General features: G+C 36.3%; 1 protein-coding gene across 2 annotated transcripts; it reads left to right on the forward strand.

Moving 5' to 3' along the window:
- The first annotated feature begins 3,200 nt into the window (after positions 1 to 3,200).
- On the forward strand, positions 3,201 to 26,117 carry LOC100891185 (peroxisomal targeting signal 1 receptor). 2 transcript variants are annotated; one of them, XM_030987006.1, is made up of 15 exons: positions 3,201 to 3,370; positions 5,333 to 5,522; positions 6,419 to 6,545; positions 7,356 to 7,496; positions 8,345 to 8,420; positions 13,261 to 13,299; positions 13,966 to 14,068; positions 16,068 to 16,196; positions 17,112 to 17,282; positions 18,320 to 18,463; positions 22,515 to 22,585; positions 22,994 to 23,203; positions 23,669 to 23,834; positions 24,884 to 25,041; positions 25,879 to 26,117. In XM_030987006.1, the coding sequence occupies exons 2-15, from the start codon at positions 5,379 to 5,381 to the stop codon at positions 26,078 to 26,080; spliced, it is 1,881 nt and encodes a 626-aa protein (XP_030842866.1). In that variant the 5' UTR covers positions 3,201 to 3,370; positions 5,333 to 5,378; the 3' UTR covers positions 26,081 to 26,117. The 2 variants fall into 2 exon arrangements, with proteins under 2 accessions (XP_030842866.1, XP_030842867.1); XM_030987007.1 differs by lacking the exon at positions 16,068 to 16,196.
- The last annotated feature ends 1,585 nt before the right edge of the window (positions 26,118 to 27,702 follow it).

Genomic DNA, 27,702 nt, shown 5'->3' on the forward strand with positions numbered 1-27,702 from the left:
CAACTTTTCCTCTAAACATCTACACAGTTAAAATTTTTGTGAACAAGTTGTTTAAAAGTTTAAACAACTCTTGATTAACGGGTGACCTGATCTAAGAGTTGTTTAAAATGTTAAGCAACTCGAGTTGTTTAAAGTTTAAACACTTAGTTGATCAACATTTTGAACAACTTGTTTAAAATCACAATTTAAACAACTGGTGTTGTTTAAAGACGGTTGTTTAAAAAGGAGCTGTTGTTCAGTGGGGGTTGTTTACACCAACTGGGTTGTTTAAAGAAAGTTGTTTAAAAAGGAGCTGTTGTTCAGTGGGGATTGTTTACACCAACTGGGTTGTTTAAAGAAAGTTGTTTAAAAAGGAGCTGTTGTTCAGTGGGGGTTGTTTACACCAACTGGGTTGTTTAAAGAAAGTTGTTTAAAAGGAGCTGTTGTTCAGTGGGGGTTGTTTACACCAACTGGGTTGTTTAAAGAAAGTTGTTTAAAAAGGAGCTGTTGTTCAGTGGGGATTGTTTACACCAACTGGGTTGTTTAAAGAAAGTTGTTTAAGAAGGAGCTGTTGTTCAGTGGGGGTTGTTTACAACAAAAGGGTTGTATAATGGGGTATAATTTGGGTTTGATACTCTGAATAAGTGCACCACTACTTCTGGGTCTCTATATAGGTATATGAAGACTACAAGACTACAATATGGTAGGGTAATTCTGCAATTCATGAATTAGCGCCAAAACAGTGCCCATTTTGCATGAGCGCGCATGCACGCACGTATAAACTGCATATATAGGGATACATGCAATCTATATGGCAAGGGATTTAGCACACGTTATAACCGAGTGCGCGATCAGTGCCGCACTGCATGACGCGACGATTTTAAGTCTACCTTTATTCTGACATTTGCGTACAGATACTGAAAATTGTAACTGTGAACTTACGCTATAAGTTAAAAACTTCAAATTGGTTAATAGAAAAGTGATTTCAATTAAGACATTGAATCCCCAGTCACTTAGAAGCGCGTCGGTAGCTTGGTCGGCCATGATGTGTGTTGTGTTGTGGGTTGGAAAGTAAAAACTATTAAGCTAAATAAATGTAAGTATAGAGACAAACAAAATGGAGCCTGCAGAAACACGTGTGGTTGCTTTGGTAGTTTAATCCAGACTCAATGTCCATGTGCTTTTACATATGTATCAATCTGTGTAGTCAACAGAAGACCCTTGCATATACTTGCATTGTGTGTATGCATCTAATATGAATAACAATGAGCTGTGCCTGAACAGCTGCACTGCATTTCTAAGTGGCATGTTAATTTCAATTGCATGTTAGTTTCAAGGAACCTGTTTCTAAACATAACAATGTGAAATAAAGCTTTTAGCCAGCGCGCACTTTACAGGCACGAGACACATGACGTCATATGTAAACAACACTGTCTAAAAGCTCTCGTATAGTAAATATAGCAGTCATTAAATTTTAAACAACGAATGTTTAACAAAATTACTTTCGTTTCGAGCAACATTGTTTACAATTTGTTCAACTGTTGTTTAAGATAGTGTACAACTGTAAGTGAACATCACTTTTTTAAACAGCGTTTTTACTGTGTATTTCCTCACACCATCATCCAAGTTATATTGATAGTATATGTTTGTGCGTGGATGCACTAATACAGAGTGTGTTTTTTTCCTCAGTTGAATCATGAAAAATGTGAATTTTGATAAACTATTCATATAAAAATCAATGATTATAAATATACTGTAATATTCAGAAAATAATATCAACATTATTCTTCAAAGTTTATAAAAGATTTTGTGAAATGACATGCACGCAATATGATACAAATCATTTAACCTTGGCATAGGCATGGGATAAAAAATATATCAAGCAATAATAAATATTGAGGCAATGACGTCACAAACAGATGGCCTATAGTTGGCAATTTGTGTAGTGATTTTCTAAGTTCCATACTTTTTCATACTCTAACAAAAATTCATATTAAAAACTAGTAGTTATCCGATTTTACCCAATTTGTTTCGCTCTGTTTCTCTTGTTTTTCTGCATCTATTAAAAGCTAATTATTTTGGAGTGGACTTAGACTTATTACATGAGCAATCTCAATCAAAAACATTAATAGTTTTAGCACAAGGGAGAAGGCGTAATCAATCCTTAAAGTATATTTTAGGCTCATTGTATAATGAATTCGCATTATTGAACAATACACTTTGGAATATGATGGGCCTATTAAGTATAAAAACGAACAAGAAGAATCGATAAACAAAGCAAAAGAAAAGGAAATACAGGAAAAATGAATGAATAATTTAGTATCTATCCGATATAATTGTGGAATCCACTTTGCATACAATGTGTAGCAAACCTCTGGTATAATCTTTAAAGTTGTGTAGTGCAACCTTTTCCAAGAAGTGTGCATACACTTATAGTAGGCCTATAAAACAGGATTGTATGATTAGAAAATGATTTACTCACTTTTCTTCCCCTTGATCCATTAACTTTATTCCAGATAACATTTCCTCCCAATTTAAATTGCGTATCGGGATATGAAGTAGAAATACGTTTCAATCGTTTCATCCAACCGAATCGTTTTATCCAACGAGAATGTTTACTTTGAATTGCAAAGAATCAGCATTTATTAATCGTTCGCTCGATTTTTTGTTCTTCTCTTTCTTTCATCTTTTTTGTTTGTTCTTTCTTTCTTTCTTTCTTTCTTATATAAATTTCTTCCTTTCTTTCTGTTTTGTTACTTATTCACACATATGATCTTCTCCTTCCTTAGGTCATTCCTTCGTTCATTCCTTCCTTTATTCATTCACTCATCCCAGGGAGGTGAGACTTTCCTGCTCATCCTTTGATCCATCCATCCGTCTATCAATACATTCATCCCTTCGGGCCTAATCATTTAATTTACTATGCGATCTATGTAAATCGTTGAATCTTGATAGGGATGGGAGGGGTGGTCACACACTGCCCACTGCAACAAACAACCTTTGAAACTAAAGGCCTACGAATCAGGCTCATTCATAATTACTCTCATTGTTAATGTTGGGAATCAAAAATACATGAGGAAAGCTTTTTGTCGTTCGAATTTAATACAAGACTTATTTTTGTGCATTTGGGAATATTTGTCTTTATTTGAATACACACATAATATGTTTCGACTTTGCTGATTAAGTTAATAAAAGGGGGATAAACAGAATGTGGAAGACTTGACAGCAGACTACATAACATTACCCCTTGCGCTGTCCTGAAAAGACCTTGGATGTGTTACATAATTCGTCGGAATATTTCGAGGAATAATTGCTATTTGAGATGAAAATTGTTCACCACAACTAGATCAAATGATATAGCATTCATCATATTTTGCTTTTTCAGAACTCGGTAAGCATTTCAATTCATAAATCACCTTTTTTGAGGTCAGTGACGTCGCTTTGTTTGACTATGTCTATGGTTGGTTGGGTTGTGCTGGTATGCTGTGCTGTACCACATTATTGTTTTGGTGTTTGCTAAGTTATGTTTGCGTTGTGTGATTTTAAAATAGGCATAGCATAGCTCATACATGTAGCCTACAATTACAAACACTCAAGGAGGCATTACTCCTAAAAGTCATAAGTATACTGTTTGTGTATGGAAAACTGTTAACATTTTCAGACGCGTCAGCAATGCGTAAAAACAGATTCCGCGATGATTTTCTTGATGCATTTTAATTTTTACATCAATTGACCTTGTAGTACAGCCTACAGGGACTTTCACATTGTAAGTGATAAATCCTTTGGAAGACGGACAACTCTTAAAAGTAGAGGGTGAACTGGGGATATTTTCTCACACGGACTCTGTTTTTCGCATCGTCAGCGCGCCGTTCAGAAACCCGCAGAAAAGGCGCAGAGCGCCGATGTCGATGAAAAAAAACGTCTGCAAAAATCTAGGACGCAAGTTGTCCGCGTTAACGAGGATAACCTCATTTATGGGGACGATCCTAATTTTCGGAACAGGGCCCCTACTAATAGCAGTAAAAAAAAACTAAAATAGTTCTAGGTGTACATTCAATTCATCTCATCAATGCAATGTTGGACTTGGAAAAAAATACAAGACAATAGCAAAAACAGGACATGACAGGAACAATCAGCTACATTTTAGGGAAGGGAGTAAACAATTGGGCTAAAATTCCTTTGCTAAGAATGGATATTAAACTGCTAAAAAAAATGGATACGGAACTACACTAGCGCCGACAAATGCTCATATACCCTTTACATCTCATTTTATGTGTGTTATTACCAAAGAAGAAAAAAAGCCAGTCAGTCACTCAATAGTGTCTGACAGTGAAGTCTAGCAAGTAAACGGTTTTCCTTGCATAATTTGAATATTAGGACACTGCTAACATTTAAAATTCACAGATATTCACAAATATTACACAGTGGCTTTAAAGTTTGTTATATACCTCACTTAAGAAATCCAGCCATGTGATTGGTCAAAATTGCATTCATAAACTTAATAGTTGTTTTTATACGCTCTCGGGAAGGTTACAATTGGGCTATTGCCCTCGGCACACCCCGGGCAATAGCACAAATCTAACCTTCCCTTGAGCGTATAAAAACAACTATTTCTCTCAAAGCAGTCATTAATACTATACTAGTGGACTCTTCTTTCTTTAACATTCAGTATGAAATGTCAGATTTTGCTACGGGAATGGTAGCGATTTGCTTACATTGTACCTTTCATTTGTTCCTGATGATAATTAGTAAAGGTGTGATTTACATTATAACAGGGGGAGGGGGAGGGGGAGGGGGGGGGATTGATGCAAAAAACAAACTGTTTTTTTGTAGTGCTAACTATCACCCCTGCTTTACGATAATAGCGATTAGTATAAGCATATGAAGGCGTGCATGTAGCTGAATTTAACAAACTCCCTGCGGGTCATTTTTGCAACTTCAGTCCAGGAAAAAAGAATATTCGAAACATTTCGGGGCTACTTTTCAAGCTTGCTTGCATGATTTTAATTTGTTTTGCATTAAACTCTACACAAATTTTTGGGGGCTCTTTTTGACAATCCGGTAACAAATTTGCCCCCAGCCCCCATGTATTATTTCCCTGCTTCGGTCTAATGAGGACAGGCCTATAGTGCGATATTGTTTAGTATAGCTGCCAGCCATTCCTGTTTTGGAGGACATACAATATTTTGCCTTCAGACTGATTTGGTTGACCTTAGACTTCTCTCTTTTTTACAAAAACTGTTCAATATATTATACCGGTACAAGATTACAAAACAGACATTATAATACCTAATTTTGCCTTGGGGAAATTCCCAGTGGTTGGTTACCAACAATTTCTCTTTTCATTCTGCAGGGAGAAAATCTGTTGCTATGGCGATGAGAGATCTCGTGGAGGGGGAATGTGGGACAGCCAACCCCTTGATGCGTCTGACGTCTCATTTCACTCAAGACAAGTCGCTGCACCAGGAGGGGCTACAACATCTACCAAGACCTGGAGGGGTGGTGCAGGGGCGAGGCCCTTCCTTGAAGCCCCCGACCATGAGGTATGCATTTATTATATATATTCATCTATCTGTCGATCCACCCATCCATCCGTCTATCCATCCAAATTTTTCATAGAAATCCAGCATTTGTTATTGATAGTTTTATGAAACAGGGTCCAAATGTTTTTTTTTCTTAATTCTTGATTTGTCTGATCAAAGCATTAGTAGGGCTGCCAAATAATGCAATTAGATAAAAATATCAGATATTACGTGTACATACGTACTAAAATCTTGGATATAGTTGATAACGTATGGGACAGAATAACTTGCCCTATTGCACATGAAGAGTCTCTCTTTCAACCTATACCGGTAATCTTCACTTGGAATAATTTTCCTGGTATCGCATCGCAATTTGCTATGAATTTTTGCATGACTGCTATATAAAACAGGCCTGATAAAAACCCGATTTAAATCGGTTTCCCGATTTTTTAAATATTTTTCCTGATTTTTTTTCTTCTTCCCAATTTAAAAAAAAAAAAAAAAAAAAATCCTGTTTTTTTTTGTTGTTTTTTTACCAATTTTTTTTTTCTTCCCTATTTTATCCTGATTTTCCCGATTTCCCCCTTATTTTCTCTGTTTTTCTCTATTTTGCCCTATTTTTTGCCCTATTTTTTTCCAATTTTCTTACTCGAAAGGATGGAATGTTGTTAGATGCCATGTTTCCCCCGCGAATCCTCTCCTTTTTTTTTAATCAAGGGGGGCGTGGTTGAGGGGAAAACAAAAAACCTATTTTTTTTTTAGTGCTCACTATCATCCCTGATAAAATATCGTTTGTGTTGCAGTTTTCTTCCATAGAAATGTACAGAATTTCATTTGAAAGATTTATCCATCGGCTGAAATTGCTAATCAAAAGATTTGAGGAAAATTATTCCGTGCTTCATGTTTTATGTTCACAGTTGGTCAATGAATTCCTGTCCGATCAGCATCGTCATGCTGGTCCACCTCAGACGTTCCGCATGGATGCACTCCTTCAAGAGATGCAGGAGATAGAAGGCATGCATCACAGGCAAGCCCTAGCCCAAGGTATACCTATCAAAATAAAATAATGATAATAATCTGGATTTGTGTATACATGTAGAGCGCTTTATACGAAATACCGTCTCTAAACGTTTTACAGATATTATTACCCTGTCATCAGATTTATTCACCCACAATGTACATGTACACAGTCTCCACTCCCTGGGGAGTATTCCTACCATATGGTTTTATTACAGTGAGAGCATATTACAATTTACAATTACACAAAGGCTTGTGTCATCTTACCAGGTCCCCAATTCTCTCCTGGGTACGTTGTGCAAATTTAGATTAAAGGTAATACAAAGTTTTGGTAATATTTCAACAGGATTGCATTATGAAATTTAGAATGTGCATTACCATTTGAAACCTAGTGTTAGAATTTAAATTTTAAAAAATTTGGCTCTAAAACGCTAAGGATTTTGAGAAATTTAAATATCAAATTTATTGGCGCTTCCAATAAATTTCCAAACCGGAATAGAAAATTGGTCAATTTTAGTAAAGAAACATTGTTTTGAAGATAAATTCATGTCAATCTTGAGAGGGCGCTATACAACATAGAGAGGTTGTTATTCACAATTTCATCACTTCAGACTCAATTTCAACCGTGACAACGATCATTGAATATTGTAGAATCACATACGCTTCCAATATGTTCATTAGAACCAAATTCATGACCCCATACCAAAACTTTGTATTAACTTTAATGCCTTGCCAAAAGACATTATCAATTTTAAACATAGATTTCAGTCAGTACGCTTTTATGAATAGCAATCGTTGTGGTCCAAAGTTTTCACTTTTTGTGATCTTACTTTATAGCCCCAGGAGTAGCAGACCTTGCCTCCAGGGCAGATTGGGCAGCTGATTTTCTTGAGGCGGAGCAGAGGAGGGCAGAGGAAATCGTTGATGACACTGACCTGAACTGGACAAAAGATTTCCTAGACTCTCAGAGAGAAGCGGGTGAGTTTTGTCACAGTATGTTGACACCCTATGGCCACCCCTCTGCCCCACCCCTACCCCACCCCACCCCTAGTCTATGACATGAATTATGTAGTAGTCAGCTATAACGAGGTCGACTATAACAAGGTAACGGTCATAACGAGGATGTTGTCACAGGCCCATATCAATTTGCGTGTAACTCTGGGTGCGTTTATCGTGTCTTGCCACTGGATATGTACATATTGAACCCCACTATCAAACCCCACTATACGAACGTGATTTGCGGGATGTCACGTTTTTCGTCTCTTCACGATTCAAAATAAAGGCCTTGTCTCTGCGCAGCTGCTTTGCGCCGTGTGACCCGGGAAGCAGACAGTTTCTCGGAGGTCAACTACACATACATGCTTGTGCAACAACATGACACAACACATGGCGCGCTACCCTCCCAACCGGAAATTAACCTGGGAGGTCCTATTTGTATGCAGGGTTCAAAACAGCTTTGCGTTTATGATCTCTCAGAAACGTGATTCTGGCTGTATGTCACATTCAAAACGCACCTTTTTTGGCGTTACAATATGCCCACAACTAAAGACGTTTGAAAAAGGTTTTGCATTTATCACCTTAACATTTGCCTGAAAGACGTTTGAGAAACCTGATTCTAGGCAGAAAATTGGTCAATAAACCACCCTCTATCGCAGCATGAACCTCTTATAACGAGATCGACTTTAACATGATTTCGGCTATTATGAGATATTGGAATAGTAAAGATTTAAGAGCACTATAATGGAATGTTGCAAATATCATGTGGCTCTAATTTATTACACTTACAGCGTATTATCATTAATATTATTTATTCATTTTATTTTTAGTGGGACCGGACATTATAGCCACAACAGATACGAAATGGGCAACAGAATATCTTGACCAGAGCGATGATAAACTATGGTATGTATTCATTTTTTCTTTATACTGAGCTTCATACATATTGAACTACAGTACACATTTTTCTTATCTCTTGTGAATTTATTCTTTCTATTATTTTTCATCTTCTTTTTCTTCTTCTTCTTCTTCTTCTTCTTCTTCTTCTTCTTCTTCTTCTTCTTTTTCCTCTTTTTCTTCTACTTGTTCTTGTTCTTTTTCTTCTTGTTCTTCTATTTGTTTTTCTCCTTCTATTCCTTCTTCTTCTTCTTCTCCTTCTTCTCCTTCTTCTCCTTCTCCTTCTTCCTCTTCTTCTTTTCTTCTCCTTTTTTTTTCCTGCTTCTCCTTCTCCTACTTCTTCCCCTTCTTCTTCTCCTATGTTTCCTCCTTCTTCTTGTTGCTCTTGTTCTTCTTGTCTTGTTCTTCTCCCCTCCTTCCTATTTATTGATATTCAACATTAACCAGTTTGTGAAAATTTGTCAATTTGTTGTGATGATATGGAATAAATTGTGTGTGTGTGTTGGGGGGGGGGGGGGTCATCATACATGTGTATTTTTGAGAGAAGGCTGGTACAACATACAGTACTTTTAGTGCTACACAAACTTAAAACCGCCTTCATTTTGAAAAATGAGCTCATTGTTCCTACTTTGATGGAATGGCCAAATATATTTCAACAGCTGGCAATCTTTATGTGGTCGTATAGTTATAGATCTATTTTTAAAATATTTTTTGTTGTTGTTGTTATTGGAAAGCTGGATGGAGGATATTTTCATATACAGGCCTGATAAAAACCCGATTTAAATCAGTTTCCAGATTTTTTCCTTATTTTTTCTCTTTTCTTCTCGACTATTATTTCCCAATTTGTCTTACTCAAAAGGGGGGAAATGTTGTTAGATGCCATTTTTCCCCCCGAATCCTTTTTTTTCTTTTTACTCAAGGGGGCGTGGTTTAGGAAAAAAAAAAATATTTTAGTGCTCACTATCACCAGACTATAAATGGCAGAATTGACCACACCCCCTGTTTTTCTCCTTTTTTTCTGTGTCCTTCAAGAATCTATTTCTATTTTTCTCTGTTGATTATATCCTTTCCTCTCTACGTCATCCTTTGCTCTCTATGTCATCCTTTCCTCTCTACGTCATTTGCTGTGATTACATTTTGTTTGTTTTTTGTTTCTATTTTTTCCATTGATTCGCCCTCTTTGTTAATTTATTGAGCACATTTAGATTTCTTTCGACCTCTTTTTCCCTCTACCTCTTCATGGCTGTTTGGGGAAATATTTTGGAGATGAATGAATATACTGTACATGTATATACTGTATGGATATTAATGATAATGTGTTTTACCTTTCTCTCTCTCTTTCTCTTTCCTTCTCTCCCATTTTCTTTTTCACCGCGTATCTCTCTATTTTGTTTTCTTCTGGTTTGGTATTCATTTGATCATAATGTTAATAATGTTGATGAGTATACACTGCACATGTTATGGTAAGGATTGCTATACTCTTTACCTTTTCGTTATTTTTGTCACTAAACAGTTTATCTCATGATATTTTCATCTTCACGGTTTTGTTATGCTCTTTTAAAGGTTGATTATAATCTATTTGTAAAAAGTGACCTTTTTAATGTAGCCTCTTTCTGACGAGTTAAAGCCATACAATACCTGCGTAGGCTTGTTATTATTTTACAAGTTAAGGAAGGTCACTCATTTTTATGCCTCCACCCACCAAAAGTGGTGCTGGAGGAAATATGTTTCCGGGTTGTTCAATCCGTATGTCCATTCGTCAGTTCATCCTGCTTTCTCATTATCATGATATCTCAAGAACCAGTGAGGTATGAACTTGAAACTCTGTGGTAGTATGTTGTACCATAGGAAGGTGATCTTATTAGCATTTGAAGTAAGTAGGTCAGAGGTCAGAGGTCATAGATGTCAATTTCAGATATTCAGGTTTCAGCCTCATTACCGTGATATGCCAAGAACAACTTGAGGTGTGAGCTTTAATTCTGGTGATAAAATACAGTGTAGGCTTTTGAGTAAAATGGTGCAAGGTTAAAGGTCATAGAGCCTAAAAGTTGGTCCATTTCTATGAAATCTCCCGGGTTTTACTTTTAGCCCCGTTATTGCGATGTCTTAGAAGGATTTTAAGCCATGAACTTCAAAATTTGTTTTAGTAAGACAAAGTGATTAAATTTTAGGTAAAAGAGGGTCAAACTTAATATCAAAGGTCAGCATGTCAATTTACATGAAATTCAAGGTTTGGTAACCTTGTAACTGCCAAATCAATGACTATTTAAAGTTATTTTAGCAGTGAATTTAAAACCCATAACTCGTATGCATCACTGAATGGAGAAAATGGAGAATTTTTTTGACTTGTTAGGTTAAGGTCAAAGGTCATGAAGATCAATTAGCACATGTACATGTACAATGTAAGAGTTTGCTTTTTTTCTCACCGTATTCCTAGAATATAGTCATGAACCTCACAGAATATAGGCTGAGGAATTTTGGAGACACAGTCACATTTTTCTACATGTAGTTATAGCTTTAAAACTTTCTATTATGTTGATATAATTTTAAGATTTGTGATTGGATTTGGTTTTTACTACATGTATGACCCCTCCCCTTTTCTCCAAACATCTTACATACATCTTTCTATCCAGTTGCAAGGTGTAGTTAACATGCAGAAGATTAGATTCAGCTGTGTCCAACGACCAATTCTCCCCCCCCCCCCCTCCAAATTTTTTCTTCCCACCACCACTGACGTACATGTACATGTGTGAACACTGCTGGAAGAATTTCCTCCACATCGAGAGATTGAATCATTTGTATGTGTACATTTTTCACGTTTGCAGCAGAAAGGTGTCTTTTTGCTATTTAAAGTGTACCAATTGCCAGAACATGTTTTTTGCTCTTGTAAGGGATTCCATGTTGCTATACTGTTTCCAACATACAGTATGAGCTTCCAAAATTACTTCTTCAAAGGATTGCATTTTAAAGATAAACTTGAGTTCTGGTAATGTGATTGCATTGTAAAAGAAAAGGTGTGGAATGGATCAGAAAAGTTGATCATATAGCATGTAAGTAATGGTGTGTAATGCAAGGTTCTGGAGTCATCAAAATCATCATAAATTTGGCAGAGTCTTGGTAAAGTAACAATCACTTACACAGAAAGATATATATGGGACAGTACACATGGTGTCGGGGCTAGTACTACCCTGATTTCCTTATCTTTCTATGCTCATTACTCATCCAGTATACATTTTCTTTCAAAATTGTTTGGCACATGACATTTATTTGTAATCTTTAACATTCAGTGTAAGTTTCGTTAGATTATGTGAGAATTCATTTTCTCTTTTTACCAGAACTCAAGTTCATCTTTAAATACACTTTCATTACATAAATATTTGTTGAGTATTAGTCAACAAACATGTAAGGTAAGGGTGCACACAGAAGCCAAGCTGGACTTGGGTTCTGTGCACAGGGTTTTATAGTATATTATCCTTTATTTTCTTTACATTGCTTTTACTAAAACAATTTTAGAATGCCAGGTTAATTGATTTTTATACATTTTAGCTACGTACATGTATACACCTGTACATACATTTAAAAAAAAAATTGGGGCAGGGGGATAAATAGTACACTTGAAATCCCACATTTATTTTTGGTGTTGATAAGCCCTGAGCAAAATCAGTTTGCCTTATTCGCTTGAGTTTAGTTCAGTTATTAATACAGTATGTTCATACCTTGTAACAGCTGCCTACATGTTTATTGCTATTAGTCGACAAAACAGGTGAAAAAATGATTTATGATCATTTGATTTCATTAAAAATTTATTATTTTTATGTTCATTCAGTTGGGAAGTGCCTGTCGGAAACCAGGTAGACATGTAATGGATTGCTATTAAATGACAATTTCCCAAGTTGTGAGTACCGCAAAAAATATATTATAAAGAGCGATTAACACATTGTTGAATTATAAGAAAAAAGCCAGAAAGAAGCTCTTGAACAAGGGGAAGGTCCCCATAAAGACATTGAATATTTGATACCTATATTTATATTAATTTTAGTTGATTTTTGTATTATTGTACCCATATTGTAAATTTTAAGAGAAGCCATCTTTGATAAGAGCTGACCTACAAATATACTACTATTTTGTGTATAGCATAGTTCTTTGATTTCAAATTGAATATATTTGTAGTTTTTGCAAAAGTATTTGGCGTGGGAATAATGGGACAGAAACAAACAACAAAAACAGGGGGGGGGGTGAGACAAATACAAAAAATACTTTAAATTTGTTGCTTGTGCTCTGCTTGGAAATTATAAGACACAAACAAACAAACAAACAAACAAGCAAACGAAAGGAAGAAATAGACAAATAAAAAGAAAATTTCCTTTAATTGTAGATTGTTTTTGTATACCGGTAGTACTGAGGAAAATTCAACATCACTGTTTGTTGTACACAACATTGATGGAAAAAAAATGTTAGTGTATACAACTGTACATGTACTGTACATACATGTATGTACATGTGTTATTATTCATTTTGTGTCTGTCACACAGTATATCAATAATTTACATGTACAGTATATATTAATTAAACTTCCCAGAGTATTGTTATGATTGTCTATTGTCATGGAAGTCGACTGGAATCAAAGTCTATTGTTATGAAAGTCTATTCAGTGTTAATGAGATGTGTCAAACAATGTATTATGACCTACATGTATCACTTAAAGGTGCAGATCCAGGGTTTTAGTAAAAGATGGGGCCAAGTAGTTATAACTTGCTGACAAGCAGACAAAAATAATATATGCTTTGAAAACCAATCTATGATATAAATATCAAATCATGAAACTTCTACTTTTTTTTTCAATTAACAGGACCGAAGAATTCAACAACCAGACTGAAGATGCAAGGTGGTAAGTTATTTCTTTCTGTTTTTATAATGTTTTATGAAACATGTTTAATTTATGGCAGATAATTAAATAGCAATCATCGCTACCCATATCCAAACTTTTAAACTCATGTATTGTTTTTGTATTCTTCAAATCATGTTATTGAATTTGATTAAAAAATGGAGGCATCTGAGGCGTATCGGACATCATTTTAGATTGATCTGTTATGTATTTTTTTTAAAGTAAATTGTCTGACTACTGAATTCTGTGATTCACTAATAAACTATTTGGTTCGTGTCGTTGGATTAGTATCGTCTCTTTTTTAGAAGAAGTAGTAGTAGAAGTAGTTGTAGTATCATCATTGTAAATTCTGTTATTCACAGTTCCTGTCATCGGGGTAGTAACTTAGTATTGCATTTTTTGTTTGTTCTTATTATCATTTTTCTTCTTCTTCTTCTTTTATTTCTTCTTCTTTTTCTTTTTTTTCTTCTTCTTCTTCTTCTCATTCTTCTTATTATGATTGTAATTTTTATCACTAATAATATATTTGTAGTTATTGATGTTATTATTTTCATTATTATCATCATCATCGTCATTGTTTGTTATAATTATCATTATTATTATCATTATCAATATTATCAACATCTTTATTATCATTATTATTCAATTGTGCATTTGCTTGTATTAAAGGATTGATGACTTCAAAGGAGAGCAAGAAACGAAAGATGAACTTGCACAAACAGCTACACAACTCCTGGGTTCCATGGATGACCCCAAGTTCCAGAGTTCAGAGGTGAGATCATCTGCTCCCATTCAGAAGAAAAACATCAAAAATCCATTTTTATAATTTAAACTTTATTTTTTGAATGAGCATAAAAAACAATGTCCTAATGTTGAAAATAGATTGAATACCTGTATGTTCAGTATTGGCGGAGATATGACCATCCGAATAAATAGATTTCAATAGGAAATCACTGTTATTTTGCTCTGGTTTGTAATGTTCATAGTTTTCTAAAGGTCATAGTGGCCTTCTACTCCTCAAATTGCCACCAATTATTTGTATTTTCCATTCTATCAAACCCCCAAAATTGTTTAATAGTATAGAGACTTGCTTTATATCCAGAAACTTGAGCAACATGAACATGTGTGAATAGGTAGTAACAATTTTAAGTTGTGGCAAGTAATTTTGTGAATTTCCAATAACTTGTGTCTTGACATATATTTTTTATGTAAATGTAAATCAATGCCTTTGAAGGCTCTTTCAGATATGGCACGATAAACCGCTGCAAAAAAAAAAAAACAGCCGCCGCTATTTTAAAATGTGTAGATGAATGGCCACTGCGCGCGACAAGGGGCTTGTGTGTATAAACTGAGCTCTGTGTTACAAATTTCATTAAATTAATGTATTTAGCGTTTCCATAAAAGAACCACTGCAGTTTTGCCACGTCGTATCTAAATGAGCCTCAAATGGAACTTTTGTTTAGTGGCATGAACTTTCCAGAATATCAACCATTCAGAATTCTTAAAGTGTCATGCACACCAAGGCTTCTAGTTTCGGGGCAAAGTATAGTTTCAAGATCCCTTTTGGCAATATTTGTACCAGTACCCCTCAAAAGTAGTAAATATATGCTATTCATTCATTTTTTTTTCCTGCTCTATTTTTAAATAATTTCACCGCAAAATTTATTAAATTCATTTGCTGCTACATCTTTTCATATATATATATACATTGTACATGTTGTCTTGTCAAAACATTGTAAACATACTAAAGAAATATAAATGTTCCATTTGTTGTTTTCCTGCATCTACATGACATGTAATCTGGAATGCTGTATAACTCAAATCTAAAAGTTTTGAAGAAAAATCTGAATGGCGATTACAAAATGTCAAAGAGACAAAACCCCTTGAATTTGATACCTATAGGTGCCATCAAAAATACACTGAGATCTATACATGTACACTGTTTCAAATGTCTAGTAAAACTGAGCCAACAATTTATGCTTAAAATAGCAAGGTTGTACACACAGTGTGTATTGCACTGACTCGTGTAGAATGCTATAAACCCCCCAAGCTGAATCCTATACCGGGTAATGGCTTTGCGATATCTGTTTTCAATCATAATATCCTGAAATCTGAAGGAATAATTGGCGTAGGAAGTTCTGAAGCAGTGTGGATCCACCAGCGAAAAAAGATACATGTACATGGGAGCATTGAGCTCTCAAAAACTCAAGAAGTGCTCTGATAAATTGAAAAAAAATCGAGCTCTGGTAAAAAAAACCTGATGAAATACTTCAGTATTACTGGGAGGACACCATACTTACACTACCAAATCCTAAAGGAGCTCCTGTGTGCAGAAATATATTTTTAACACTAGGCACCACTGTAGTTTATTGGTTAGGGCTGTTGACTGTACAGCTTAGAGTTTACTGTATATCCATGGACAAGGTGTTTTGCCCACATGTGTCCATCGAGAGTCAATGGACAAGGTGTTTTGCCCACATGTGTCCATCGAGAGTCAAGGCCCAGGTGTGGTACTGGGCTATCGGAAGTGCTGGGGTAATGATAATTGCAGGGCCCGCAGGAAGAGCAGTATGATGTGGCTACCCAGGTAGAATAAGACCAAATAAGTATAAAATAATTACATGTAGCATTATGACCTTTGTATGTACATGTACATGTACGTACATGTGTAATCGTTAGATTTAGGAAAACTGCACTCGTGGATTTTAATAGTGAATCCATACAAGATACTTAATACAGACTCCCTTTTTTAACTTAATCTTCTTTTTCAGTTTATGAAATTTATCAAGAAGTTGAGTGATGGTGACCTCACAGTAGATGGGAATGAGGTCCGAAATAAAGACGGGTCATCGGTCGATGCAACTGCAGAATCTTGGTCCTCAGAATTTACAAACCAGCAGGTGTGTGTAGCGCCCTCTAACAACAATAATTTACTCTTTATTTGCTGTAGATTGAAACTGTAGGCTGCCTGAACTTTATCCGGGATCTAAATCTGATCTGTTCTTTTGTATTTGAGGAATTGTAAATGTCGAACTCCCGCAAAAATATCTTTGAAAAGTAAAGTCCTAACAAAACCTCTTCATGGACTGGTACCTTTATAGAAATGTCAATGTGATCGTGGAAACTCTTGAACATGATTACATGTACATGAAGAACTATTTCAGTATGGATCTACATGTAGGTGTCTGAGCAAAACATGTGGCATGTCTCTTTTACAGCTTTCCAGCAAAGGAAAACAAAGTATTAATGCTCTTCCCATGGATAGAGAAATTGTCTGTTTGGAGCCAGAAGGGCATTAACTCATCTACTTACCACAGATTTAATGCCTTTCTGGCTCTGAACAGATGAAATTAAGATTGCCAAGTTGCCAGATGCATACCTTTTTATTTCTATTTATATTTTGAAGAGGCTTTACGCTCTGTGCTTTATTTGTATTCCATGCTTTTGCCAATTGCATTTACACATACTGTACAAAACATACAGTACATGTACCTGTAGATACTAACACATTTCCATCAATTTGATAGTACTTTTCTAATTACGGATTACAGTATTATGCTACATGTAGCTTCCTAACCATATTCAACATTCATTTTGTGCTTATTTCATTGCTCTATTTAAAGTCCCAAAATCTTCACCATGTTTTGGGGGGGTATTTTGTAATAGTTGAATTATTATGAATATGAGCAACAATTTTATGGATATTTTAAAGATATTTTTTTTTGGGGGGAGGGGTAATATTTCTCTACTGTTTGCTAATTTACTGAATGCTGTTTCTGTGGAATCTTTATCGTCATATGCCTTCATTCTGTCAGGAGTACACAGCAGAAGAGTGGGCACGGGATTTCGACCAGGAGAAGACGATGCCTGCCGACCAGGAATTCTGGGAAAAATTACAGAACGAGTGGGAGGAGATGGGCCAGAAAGAGACCGGAGATGCGCATCCTTGGTTGGACGAGTTTAACGCCGCTCAAACCAGTGACCAGGTACTACATGTCACCCATTGACTACTGACTTCTCTATAAATTCCCATAGGCTTAACACTTGGAACACTCGGTTGCAGTAGACAGTTGGTTAAACTTACTTTTTTCTTCTTCTTCTAATAATCTTCCAAGCGCTATGCAGCCCGGCTATCTAGATTATGAACTAAAGATTGCAAGGGATGTGAGGAATAGGATAAGGGTGTTCGATGCCTCTGGAGTAATCGTGGTAATTTTGTTGGACTGTCAGCATGCACTACACCATTCAGGGAAAGAGCATTGAGCAAATGCAAACTTATCTGTATTTCTCCTCTTCTGTGTTCATGATTTGTTATAGCAAAATAATTCTTCCGAAGAAGTGGCAAAGAGACCATTGACTGTATCATATGCACCGTTCCAAGTTACTTGCTTACCCCCTTGTAGATAGAGCTACAGGCCTTTGCAACGTGTTGATAATCTCAGTCACACTACAGATTCTTCTAATAAGTAGTTTGGGGAATTATGCAAATACATTTGTCCAGAGCACAAAAGGCGTACCATTTAGTGTTATCATTGAATGAAAAGATCTTTTTTGATATATCTGAATGATAGTTCAGATAATAGCCACCCTAATCAATGTACATGTAGCAGATGATAATAATAATAACAAACCGTACTTATATAGCGCATTTCACAATATGTCTCTTTGCGCTATAAGAAAGAGTAAGAAAGGAAGGTGGATAAAGTAACATGAGAAGAGTGAGGTATACCCAACATACCTCCTCTCATTAACATTGGAAAGTATTTTTGAAAAGAAATGTTTTTAGAGGCTTATTAAAGTTGTCAACAATACCACAACTTTTTTAGATTTTCTGGTAGTTTATTCCAAAGTTTGGCCGATGTATTTGTCAGAGCTCTTCATATGCTAATGACATGGTTCTTCCTCTGTGTTAACATCACCTCCGTGTAAAAGAAGACTTTGTCATCACTCAGGGTTTTGGGAGGTTTTTTAAGGGACAAGACTCCACTTTTGTTAATTTATGTGTATTTATGATTTCTTGCAGCCGTATTCTTTTGAGAGTGAGAATCACCTCTTCGATCATCCTTCCCCTTTCGAAGAAGGCCTCAAGAGATTAAAAGAGGGTGACCTTTCCAACGCTGTCCTTCTCTTCGAAGCCGAAGTCCAGAAGAACCCAGATCACATGGAAGTAAGTGCTTGCCTTGCTCTCAGTGGTGGGATCCTCTTTTGTTTGTTTCAGATTATAGTGATAGATGAAGGTTAAAAAGGCAATCAAGTTTTTTATTTGTCCCAAGCCATAAAAATTGGAAAGAAAAAGGCTTAAAGGCATCGTTTAACAATGTTAGATCTGAGATGCATGGCCCTACGTGTTATCAGTGTCTGTGATATTGTGTAATATTGAAGTCCTAAAAAAATTGTGCTTCAAAATGAACATGAAGTGCCTCAAAAAGTAAAAATCTTTGAGTGACCGGTTTTACCATACTCATTCCCCCAATATGTTGTAGTTTTATTAAAACCACTAGGAAAATGCAAAATGAAATTTTTGATCTCCAATCATACATATCTTAATAATCAGATAGGCGACTGACTGACTGACTGACTGACTGACTGACCTAAAGGTTTATAATAATCATTGCAGCATGAGCTAAATCCAGGATTTGTTTCAGAATCTGAGGCGATGTTACCGAGTCACTTTAAGGGACAAAATAGGAAATATACAATACAACTATTTATAGCATGATCAGTGGATAGGCGGGAATGAGCGTTGGTTGCAAATTGAGTCCATCAGATTGCTTTTTATGCCTCCGCCACCGAAGGTGGTGCCGGAGGCATCATGTTTTCGGGTTGTCCGTCCGTACGTCCGTACGTCCGTCCGTACGTCTGTACGTCCGTCCGTACGTCCGTACGTCCGTCCCGTTTGACCGTTATCACAATATCTCAAGAACCATTTAAGATTTAAACTTAAGACTCAGGAATAGTATTTATCACCATAGGAAGACGATCTGATTAGATTTTGGAGTACGTAGGTCAAAGGTCACAGGTCACAGAGGTCAACTTATGAAATTCCTTGTATTGAGTTTGTTAGCGCGATATCTCAAGAACCATTTGAGATTTAAACTTCAAACTTAAGGATAGTATGTATCACCATAGGAAGACGATCTGATTAGATTTTGGAGCACGTATGTCAAAGGTCAAGGGTCACAGAGGTCAACTTATGAAATTCCATACATTGAGATTGTTATCATGATATCTCAAGAACCACTGGAGATTTAAACTTCAAACTTAGTGATAGTGTGTATCACTATAGGAAAACAATCTGATTACATTTTGGAGCACGTAGGTCAAAGGTCAAGGGTCATAGAGGTCAACTTATGAAATTCCATACATTGAGATTGTTATCATGATATCTCAAGAACCACTGGAGATGTAAAAACTTCAAACTTAAGGATAGTATGTATCACCATAGGAAGACGATCTGATTAGATTTTGGAGCACGTATGTCAAAGGTCAAGGGTCACAGAGGTCAACTTATGAAATTCCATACATTGAGATTGTTATCATGATATCTCAAGAACCACTGGAGATTTAAACTTCAAACTTAGTGATAGTGTGTATCACTATAGGAAAACAATCTGATTACATTTTGGAGCACGTAGGTCAAAGGTCAAGGGTCATAGAGGTCAACTTATGAAATTCCATACATTGAGATTGTTATCATGATATCTCAAGAACCACTGGAGATGTAAAAACTTCAAACTTAAGGATAGTATGTATCACCATAGGAAGACGATCTGATTAGATTTTGGAGCACGTAAGTATCTCAAGAACCACTGGAGAATTTTCACTTCAAACTTAATGATAGTATGTATCACCATATCATAATATCTCAAGAACCACTGGAGATTTAAACTTCAAACTTAATGATAGTGTGTATCACCATAGGAAGACAATCTGATTAGATTTTGGAGCACGTAGGTCAAAGGTCAAGGGTCACAGAGGACAACTTATGAAATTCCATACATTGAGATTGTTATCATGATATCTCAAGAACCACTGGAGATTTAAACTCCAAACTTGTTTAAATTGCTCTATGGCGGACAGTGGCGGATCCAGGGGGGGGCCCGGGGGGCCCGGGCCCCCCCCCTTGAGAAAAAAATCATGTAAAATCACGTGATTTTTACCTTTTTTGGGGGTTGGGCCCCCCCCCCCTGGCGCTCAAGGGGGGGGTGCAAATTGAAAAAATTTTGAGGATCAAAAAAAAAAAATGCGATCACTACCCCCCCCCCCCCCCCCCCCCCCCCCCCCCCCCCCCCCCCCCCCCCCCCCCCCCCCCCCCCCCACTGAGCGAATTTTTGGCCGGCGCGTTTTTCAAATTTTCGGGAGCAAAAAAAAAAAAAAAAAAAAAAAAAAAAATTGAGGGTCAAAAAAAAAAAAAAAAAATTGCTCACTACCCCCCCCCCCCCCCCCCCCCCACTGAGCGACTTTTCGGCCGGCGCGATTTTCAAATTTTCGGGAGCAAAAAAAAAAAAAGTTGGGCCCCCTCCCCTAAGAAATCCTGGATCCGCGCCTGATGGCGGAGGCATCATTTTCGACTGCGCGCAGTCAAAATTCCATCTAGTTTTTATCATTGAAGAGTTATGATATTCTGTGGTATTTTTGTCTGCTTTTCATTTTATTATTGTTGCTGTTTGCTAATGTTTTTCTTTATTTATCCATCTTTCATTGAAAATAAGTTTATATTTGGTTTAAGGACACACCCTTAATTATTGATGACGTGCAGACTTGCAGAGTTTTTCTGGCTCAATGTAATAGAGTATTTTTTGTATCTCTGTACAGGCTGCCTCCCTTTTTTGTTCTCCCTTCAATCTTCCAGCTAATGAAACCCTAAAACCTGTGTTATTAAATTTGAAAACAATTATATATAGATTAATTTTCAAGCTTCAAATTTTGAAGTACCAATCATTTCTTTAATTTTGAAATTGTAAATCTAAATCAGGTGTGACATATAATACGCCCTGCCCAATAATAGCAACCAATAATAGTGTCGTGGGTAGCGAGGACAGGAGATCGAGAGAGAGGAGTCAGAGGCAAACGATGCGGTTGCAGTTGATCATTTATTAAATCAAAACAAAAAACCCTGCAAAGACAGAAAACAACAATCAATCAGTTCATTGTAATATATATATATATATATATATATCAATTATATTGATACATTGTAATACATGGCAATTAGTATGCATTATATTGTACTATTGAAAACCTATCTATTATTATAATCATATTAAAATTTAAGTGAAAATGGAACATAATTTATAAGCGATTTCCCCAAAATCATATCAAATCCTCAGCTAACAATACAAGTTATTCATTAGCACCCTACATCTGTCCTCAAATCACAGATAATAATGAATTAATTGTATATCTCGAGAACATCGTAACCTCAAATGTGACATGCAAATCCTCCAATTTGCCCCTCAATAGCTACTTCCTCGTTATCCTCTGATAACACTCGTTATCTTGCAATTGCAAGAGCAAAATTAATTTCAAAGAATAAATTATAACTCCAATCCCTACTATAAACTCCAGAACTTGCATTTAATGAGTCACAAGTACTTAATAAATCCAAACTGAATTAAATGGATGTATGGGTATGTGTGTATAATTATTCATAATTGCCTATTAATTACAACTTATCATATCATTAATAATACATTTATAACTATGATTATCAATTTAATAGCATAACAAAACTTGGTTGAACTTTTACATTGTTCATACTTCATATCCAATTTGGAATATCAGACAAAAATTAAGATTTCAGTACATTCCTTCGTCTGAAGCAAAAGGCTGTAGCATTAAAACATGATTAAAAAATATCATTACGTCCATCTATAATTCTACAGGAAAACTGTTACATATGATATCCAAAAGTACAATTACATGAAAAATATCAAGTTAATGCTTACCCAGGTTCAACAACCCCGATCACTCAAGCAGACCCAAAGCAGAGCATGAGTGAACACATGACTCGGCCACAACCGACAGGCAGGCAGCTAAATAAATTAAAGCAAAGTGATATTACAATCCTGAACTGCATTGTCATATTATCTAAACAATTGAGTAACAAATAGTATTAGTAAGCAAACTAAAGACATAATATTGATAATAAAAATAAGTTTGTTGACAATAATAGATAGCCTCTGTTAACTTAAAATGATTTTTGTTTTCTTTTTCAGGCATGGCAATATCTTGGTACAACTCAAGCAGAAAATGAGCAGGAACAAGCCGCAATATCCGCCCTAAGAAAGTAAGATATACAGGGAATAATTTTCCTGGTATCGCATCGCAATTTGCTATGCATTTTTGCATGACTGCTATACATAATATCTTTTGTGTAGCAGTTTTCTTCCATAGAAATGTACAGAATTTCACTTGAAATATTTATCCATCAGCTGAAATTGCTAATCAAAAAATTTGAGGAAAATTATTCCCTGATATATGTATTCCATTTCTTAAAGGGGAAGTCACACCCTGATATTTAGTTGGGTTTTAATGGAAGCAGAAAAATGAGAGGAACACGTCAGTGAAAGTTTGAGCAAATTCAGATTGAAAACAAGAAAGTTATGAATCTTTGAAGTTGTGATCAGTCAAACACAAATTGGCAACTCTGTGACTAAATCTTGCTATTAAATTGCATTCCTTGTGACTATTTCAGATGTTTAGAATTAAGTCCAGTCAACTCTTCTGCCCTCATGGCCCTGGCGGTCAGCTACACCAACGAGGCCATGCAAAACAAAGCTCTAGATGTGCTCAAACAATGGCTCTCCTCAAATTCAAAGTACTCAAGTCTCGTCAATCCGGCGGGAGGTGGTCTGGATGGTGCAACAGCCGCCAATCAGGAGATCTCATCACCAATGATGTCATTGTAAGTCAAATAACTCAAAGGGGACCAATCACAAAAAATATATATTCCATATCGGTGTATATACAGTGTACCATATTCAAAATATCAAAGAAGAAATACTAAACTTTGTGTCTTAAGTTTTGCTAGTGAAACAATATGAGACTGCTTTCAAAAATCTTTATTCCCATATTTCCTTTTTGCCAGCAGTTTATTTTAACATTTCTTTGTGATTAATCATATACATGTACATGTAAGTACATGTAGTGCAGCATACAAGATTCTCAGGTTCCTCTGTGATGAGTTTGGGGACCCATATACAAGTGTTATTAAACAGTAAAATTTTTCAAAACAATGAACTTCCAAATATCTGGCACATGTATATTATGAGGCTAAAATCAACAACAACAACAACATAATTTCAGATTCCATTTGCCACTAGATCTAGGTGTTGTCTTTAACAATTCCTTATAATTCCTCATCACATAGATCACTGCACAAAAATGTCCAAGACCTGTACATAGAGGCAGCTAGAATGGCACCGGAATCTGTGGACGCTGACGTCCAGAACGGTTTAGGGGTTCTCTTCAATCTTTCTCAGGAGTACGATAAAGCTGTCGACTGCTTCAAGACTGCCCTCTCAGCCAGCCCGGAGGTATGATACATGTACATGTAGTTACAGTGAAACCTGTTTATAAAGACCATTCAAGGATGACAAGAAAAGCAGTCTTTATAGGCAGGTGATCTTTATGTACAGGTTCTTTTAGTTTAAGTATTGGGTTAATTCTATCTAGAGAAATTCTATTCAAGGGAAAATAAAATGTGGTTTCTATTTATAGACAAGTGGTCTTTCAATACAGGTTTGACTGTGTACAGGTAGTGGGATTGTTCTACAATCTCACCAAGCTCTCAAGTTAGGTTTGTTTGGATGCGATCTGCCCCTGAAACTCTTAACCCCCTAAAAATGATATTTGTATTCTATTGGTCCGTCATCCAGGGAGGAGAGGATCACCCCCCCCCCACACACACACACACACCCACACCCTGTCTTAGCCATGGAGTAACAGAGAATTCTGAAACTTCGCATACGGGTAGGGTATCTTTATTCTATCATAGGCCATAGAATAATGAAAGCTTGTGTCAGAAGAAAAATAAATATCCTTGAGCATATCGCAGTGCCCCTAAAAAGGCATCCGAGAATACAACACCTTAAAGAGAAGGTTGAATTCTGGGAAGAGGTGAAAAATAATTTGTGAGTGTTATCATTGTATTATGCAAGTGTGAAAGAACATCAGATAAAAAATGTTCCCCAAAAAGCATGGCTCTTCAAATGCCTTAATATTCTAAATATGGCATGTAATATCAGGACAGATTTTTATGCCACATGTTCGTGATGTCCCATATACATCTTTCTGTGTACAGTGCTTGTAACTTTACTAAGACTGGGCGAAATTTCATTTTGATGATTCCAGAACCTTGCAGTACACACCAATACATATTTGCTAGATGATCAACCTTTCTTTCACAATGGATGACCAGAACTCAACTTTATCTTTAAATGTAACCCAACCCAGCTCCTACAGGTTGTAATAAAATAAAAAAAATCATCTGTATTTCTGTTGGCCTTGATGTACTATTTAGGCATTGTAAAAATGTCAAATCACGACTGCTACCTTGAATCTCCTGCTTTTCTCCTCTTTCTAGGATGCATTGCTATGGAATCGCCTAGGAGCCACTCTTGCCAACAGCGGCCGGAGCGAGGAGGCTGTGGATGCCTATCACAGATCGCTGGAGATCTCCCCAGGGTTCGTCCGATCAAGATACAATCTTGGCATCAGCTGCGTCAACCTAGGAGCTCACAAGTGAGTATGTCACGGTGAAAAGGACTTCTGGTTCAATCACAGCTTTGATTGGATCCATTTCTTTGGAGGAAAAGGAAATACCCTTTGGGAATTTTTGAATACTTATTTTGTTTTTGTTCTCGGAGCAATGTTTTTCATTGTCTTTCAATGTCTTTTCCAGAGCTATGAGTTTTACACAGGGGAATCAGTCCCCACTTCGCTGCTTGGTTTTATCTTCTACCTTGTGTGAGATCTCCCTTTTTATCATGGATTTCCACCGATTCCTCAGGCGCATCACCAAACTGACCCTACACTGTCCTCAAACCTATTCTCGGCCATTAGGAGTAATGTGTTATTTTGCCTGGTCTGTTGTTGGTCTTGTGTCGGTCTCATTGGTATGTCTGAGATATTAAAGTGTACCAATCACCTGATAAAATAGTTGGTGTATCGTCAGAATGTATAAAATCAACCTCAAAAAGCTTTACCTGGCATTCTTTCAGTAAATGGTTAAGGACTATAAGGAAAATATAGGATATATTTAAACCCTGTGTATAGGGCTCACACGATACCCAAGTCCGGCCTGAGTTCTGTGCAAGCCTATTCTGTGCGACTGCGAGTGCTTGATTGAAGGATTTTATTGTATATTATCCATTCTCGCAGTCCAAAGACTGTATTGCAATGGTTACAACAGTTTACAACATGATAAAAGCAATTATACAACACTTATGAAAACAGTCTAGGCAATCAACATTGAATTTCAAATAAAATTGTGCTTTGTGTGCGTTAACTAGTCTTCTCAACAAGAAAACAGTAGGCCAATGCTTTTAAGTTTTCCTTTATTTTTGTTTTTTGTCCCAGGCAAGCAGTTGAGCACTTCCTTCAAGCCCTGAACCTCCAGCGTAGCGGTCAAGGCCCGCAGGGTCAGAAGTCTCAAATGTCAGAGAATATCTGGAGTACCCTACGCATGGCCATTTCTCTCATGGGGAAGGTCAAACTGTACGACGCTGCGGACAAACGTGACCTAGACCTACTCAACAATGAGTTCAGCGTTTCAAAGTGACTGGAGCCACGCTCTTATCAGCAGCCCTTTGCTCGAGGTAAACTTCAAGTTCAAGTTTAAGTTTTTATTGTTTCACATTTTACCAAAAATATAGACATACATATAAAATGAAAAATTATATGATACAATTGTAGTAATAATAATAATGGTGGCTTCTTATATAGCGCACATGTCCATCACGATGTGACGCTCCTGGTGCTGCCCCGATTATTACCTTGGCTTTAGCAAGGCAGTCACTGCGGCGCTCTGGTATTTCAAGGAATTAATTCCTGTCAGGTACCCATTTACATCACCTGGGCTGAGTGTGGCAAATATAGATCAATGTCTTGCCAAAGGACATTAGTGCCGTATAAATAACAGTTAGTCAAAAACTTTTTTTTTCTTCTTTCTCTCTTACATATTGATTTATTTCGTTAATTGACGTCAAAATAATAAAGTTATAAGGGCATGGTTTAATAACAATATCCTTTAAATTTTGTTTGAGTCTTGAGGAATATATTTTTTGGTCAATTTCTTCATTTTTTTTCTTTTTGGTTGCTCACCTTCATGTATAACACAATTCAGTTGACTTCATTTGACATACATTTGTATACTCTCAAAGTCTTTGAATGTCCAATTTACATTATCTTTTCGCGCTTAAAAACACCAGTATTAAGCGCCTAATAAATGTTGTGTATTATTATTATTTATTATTTTTCAGAACAAAAGACAACCCTCAAGGAGAGGATCCATGATTGGCGGAGGTGCTGTCATCGCTATGAATGCATCCACGCCGACTGTGTAAGGACAAGAGTTCCTGGACTTAGCTGGTGGCCATAATCAACAACAGTTAAACCTGCACATACATGCAAAGATCCTTTAAAGGGACTTGGTAACATTGTTCAGATGACAGGAACTGGTGCTAAGGGAGTGACTGCAATGCTAAATAGACAAGTAAAGATAATCTGAAAGTTTGGACGAAAACAGACCATAATTTAATTAAATTGGCTATATATATACCATTCAAAACATTGCATAAATATCCTGCTGGCTCTGAACAGACAGATACATTGTAAATGAAAGGTTCACAAAATGCATTCAGGTATTATTTAATTACCATACAGTGTTGACCTCGAAAACAACTACCGTTTTTATAGTAGAGAAATAAGTCCAATGTTTGCCGAGATGCTGTTCAGAATTCTACTGCTCAGGGATGCCAGTTTTCAGGCAATAGCCTTAATTCAGGCCCTAGTGAGTTTTTTTTTTTCAGACCATAGTTTCGGCTTTTTTGTGTACAAAATAGCTCATTCTAGGTGATTTTCAGGCCCTCTGATCAATTCTAACTTGCATCCCTGACTACTGCTTTAATAAAATGAAAAAATTGTATTCAAATGTACATCATCATTTAACCTCAAGCGCATTTCCTTACTCTCTTTACTTGTCATGAATTTTTTGAGGATGTTTGATATTCAAGTATTCTGTACTCATCATTCAGGGGCTAAAATCAAACGATTTATGAAATGAACAGTATTGTACATGCATCATGTGTATAAAGGTTTCATGTATGTGCATAGAATTCATCATCATTAGAAGAAACTGTCTTTTATATCATGCAGTCTATGCAGATTTTAAGCAATGCACTT

Source organism: Strongylocentrotus purpuratus, unplaced genomic scaffold, assembly GCF_000002235.5.
Source record: "Strongylocentrotus purpuratus isolate Spur 01 unplaced genomic scaffold, Spur_5.0 spur5_scaffold_16, whole genome shotgun sequence".
Classification (NCBI taxonomy): domain Eukaryota; kingdom Metazoa; phylum Echinodermata; class Echinoidea; order Camarodonta; family Strongylocentrotidae; genus Strongylocentrotus; species Strongylocentrotus purpuratus.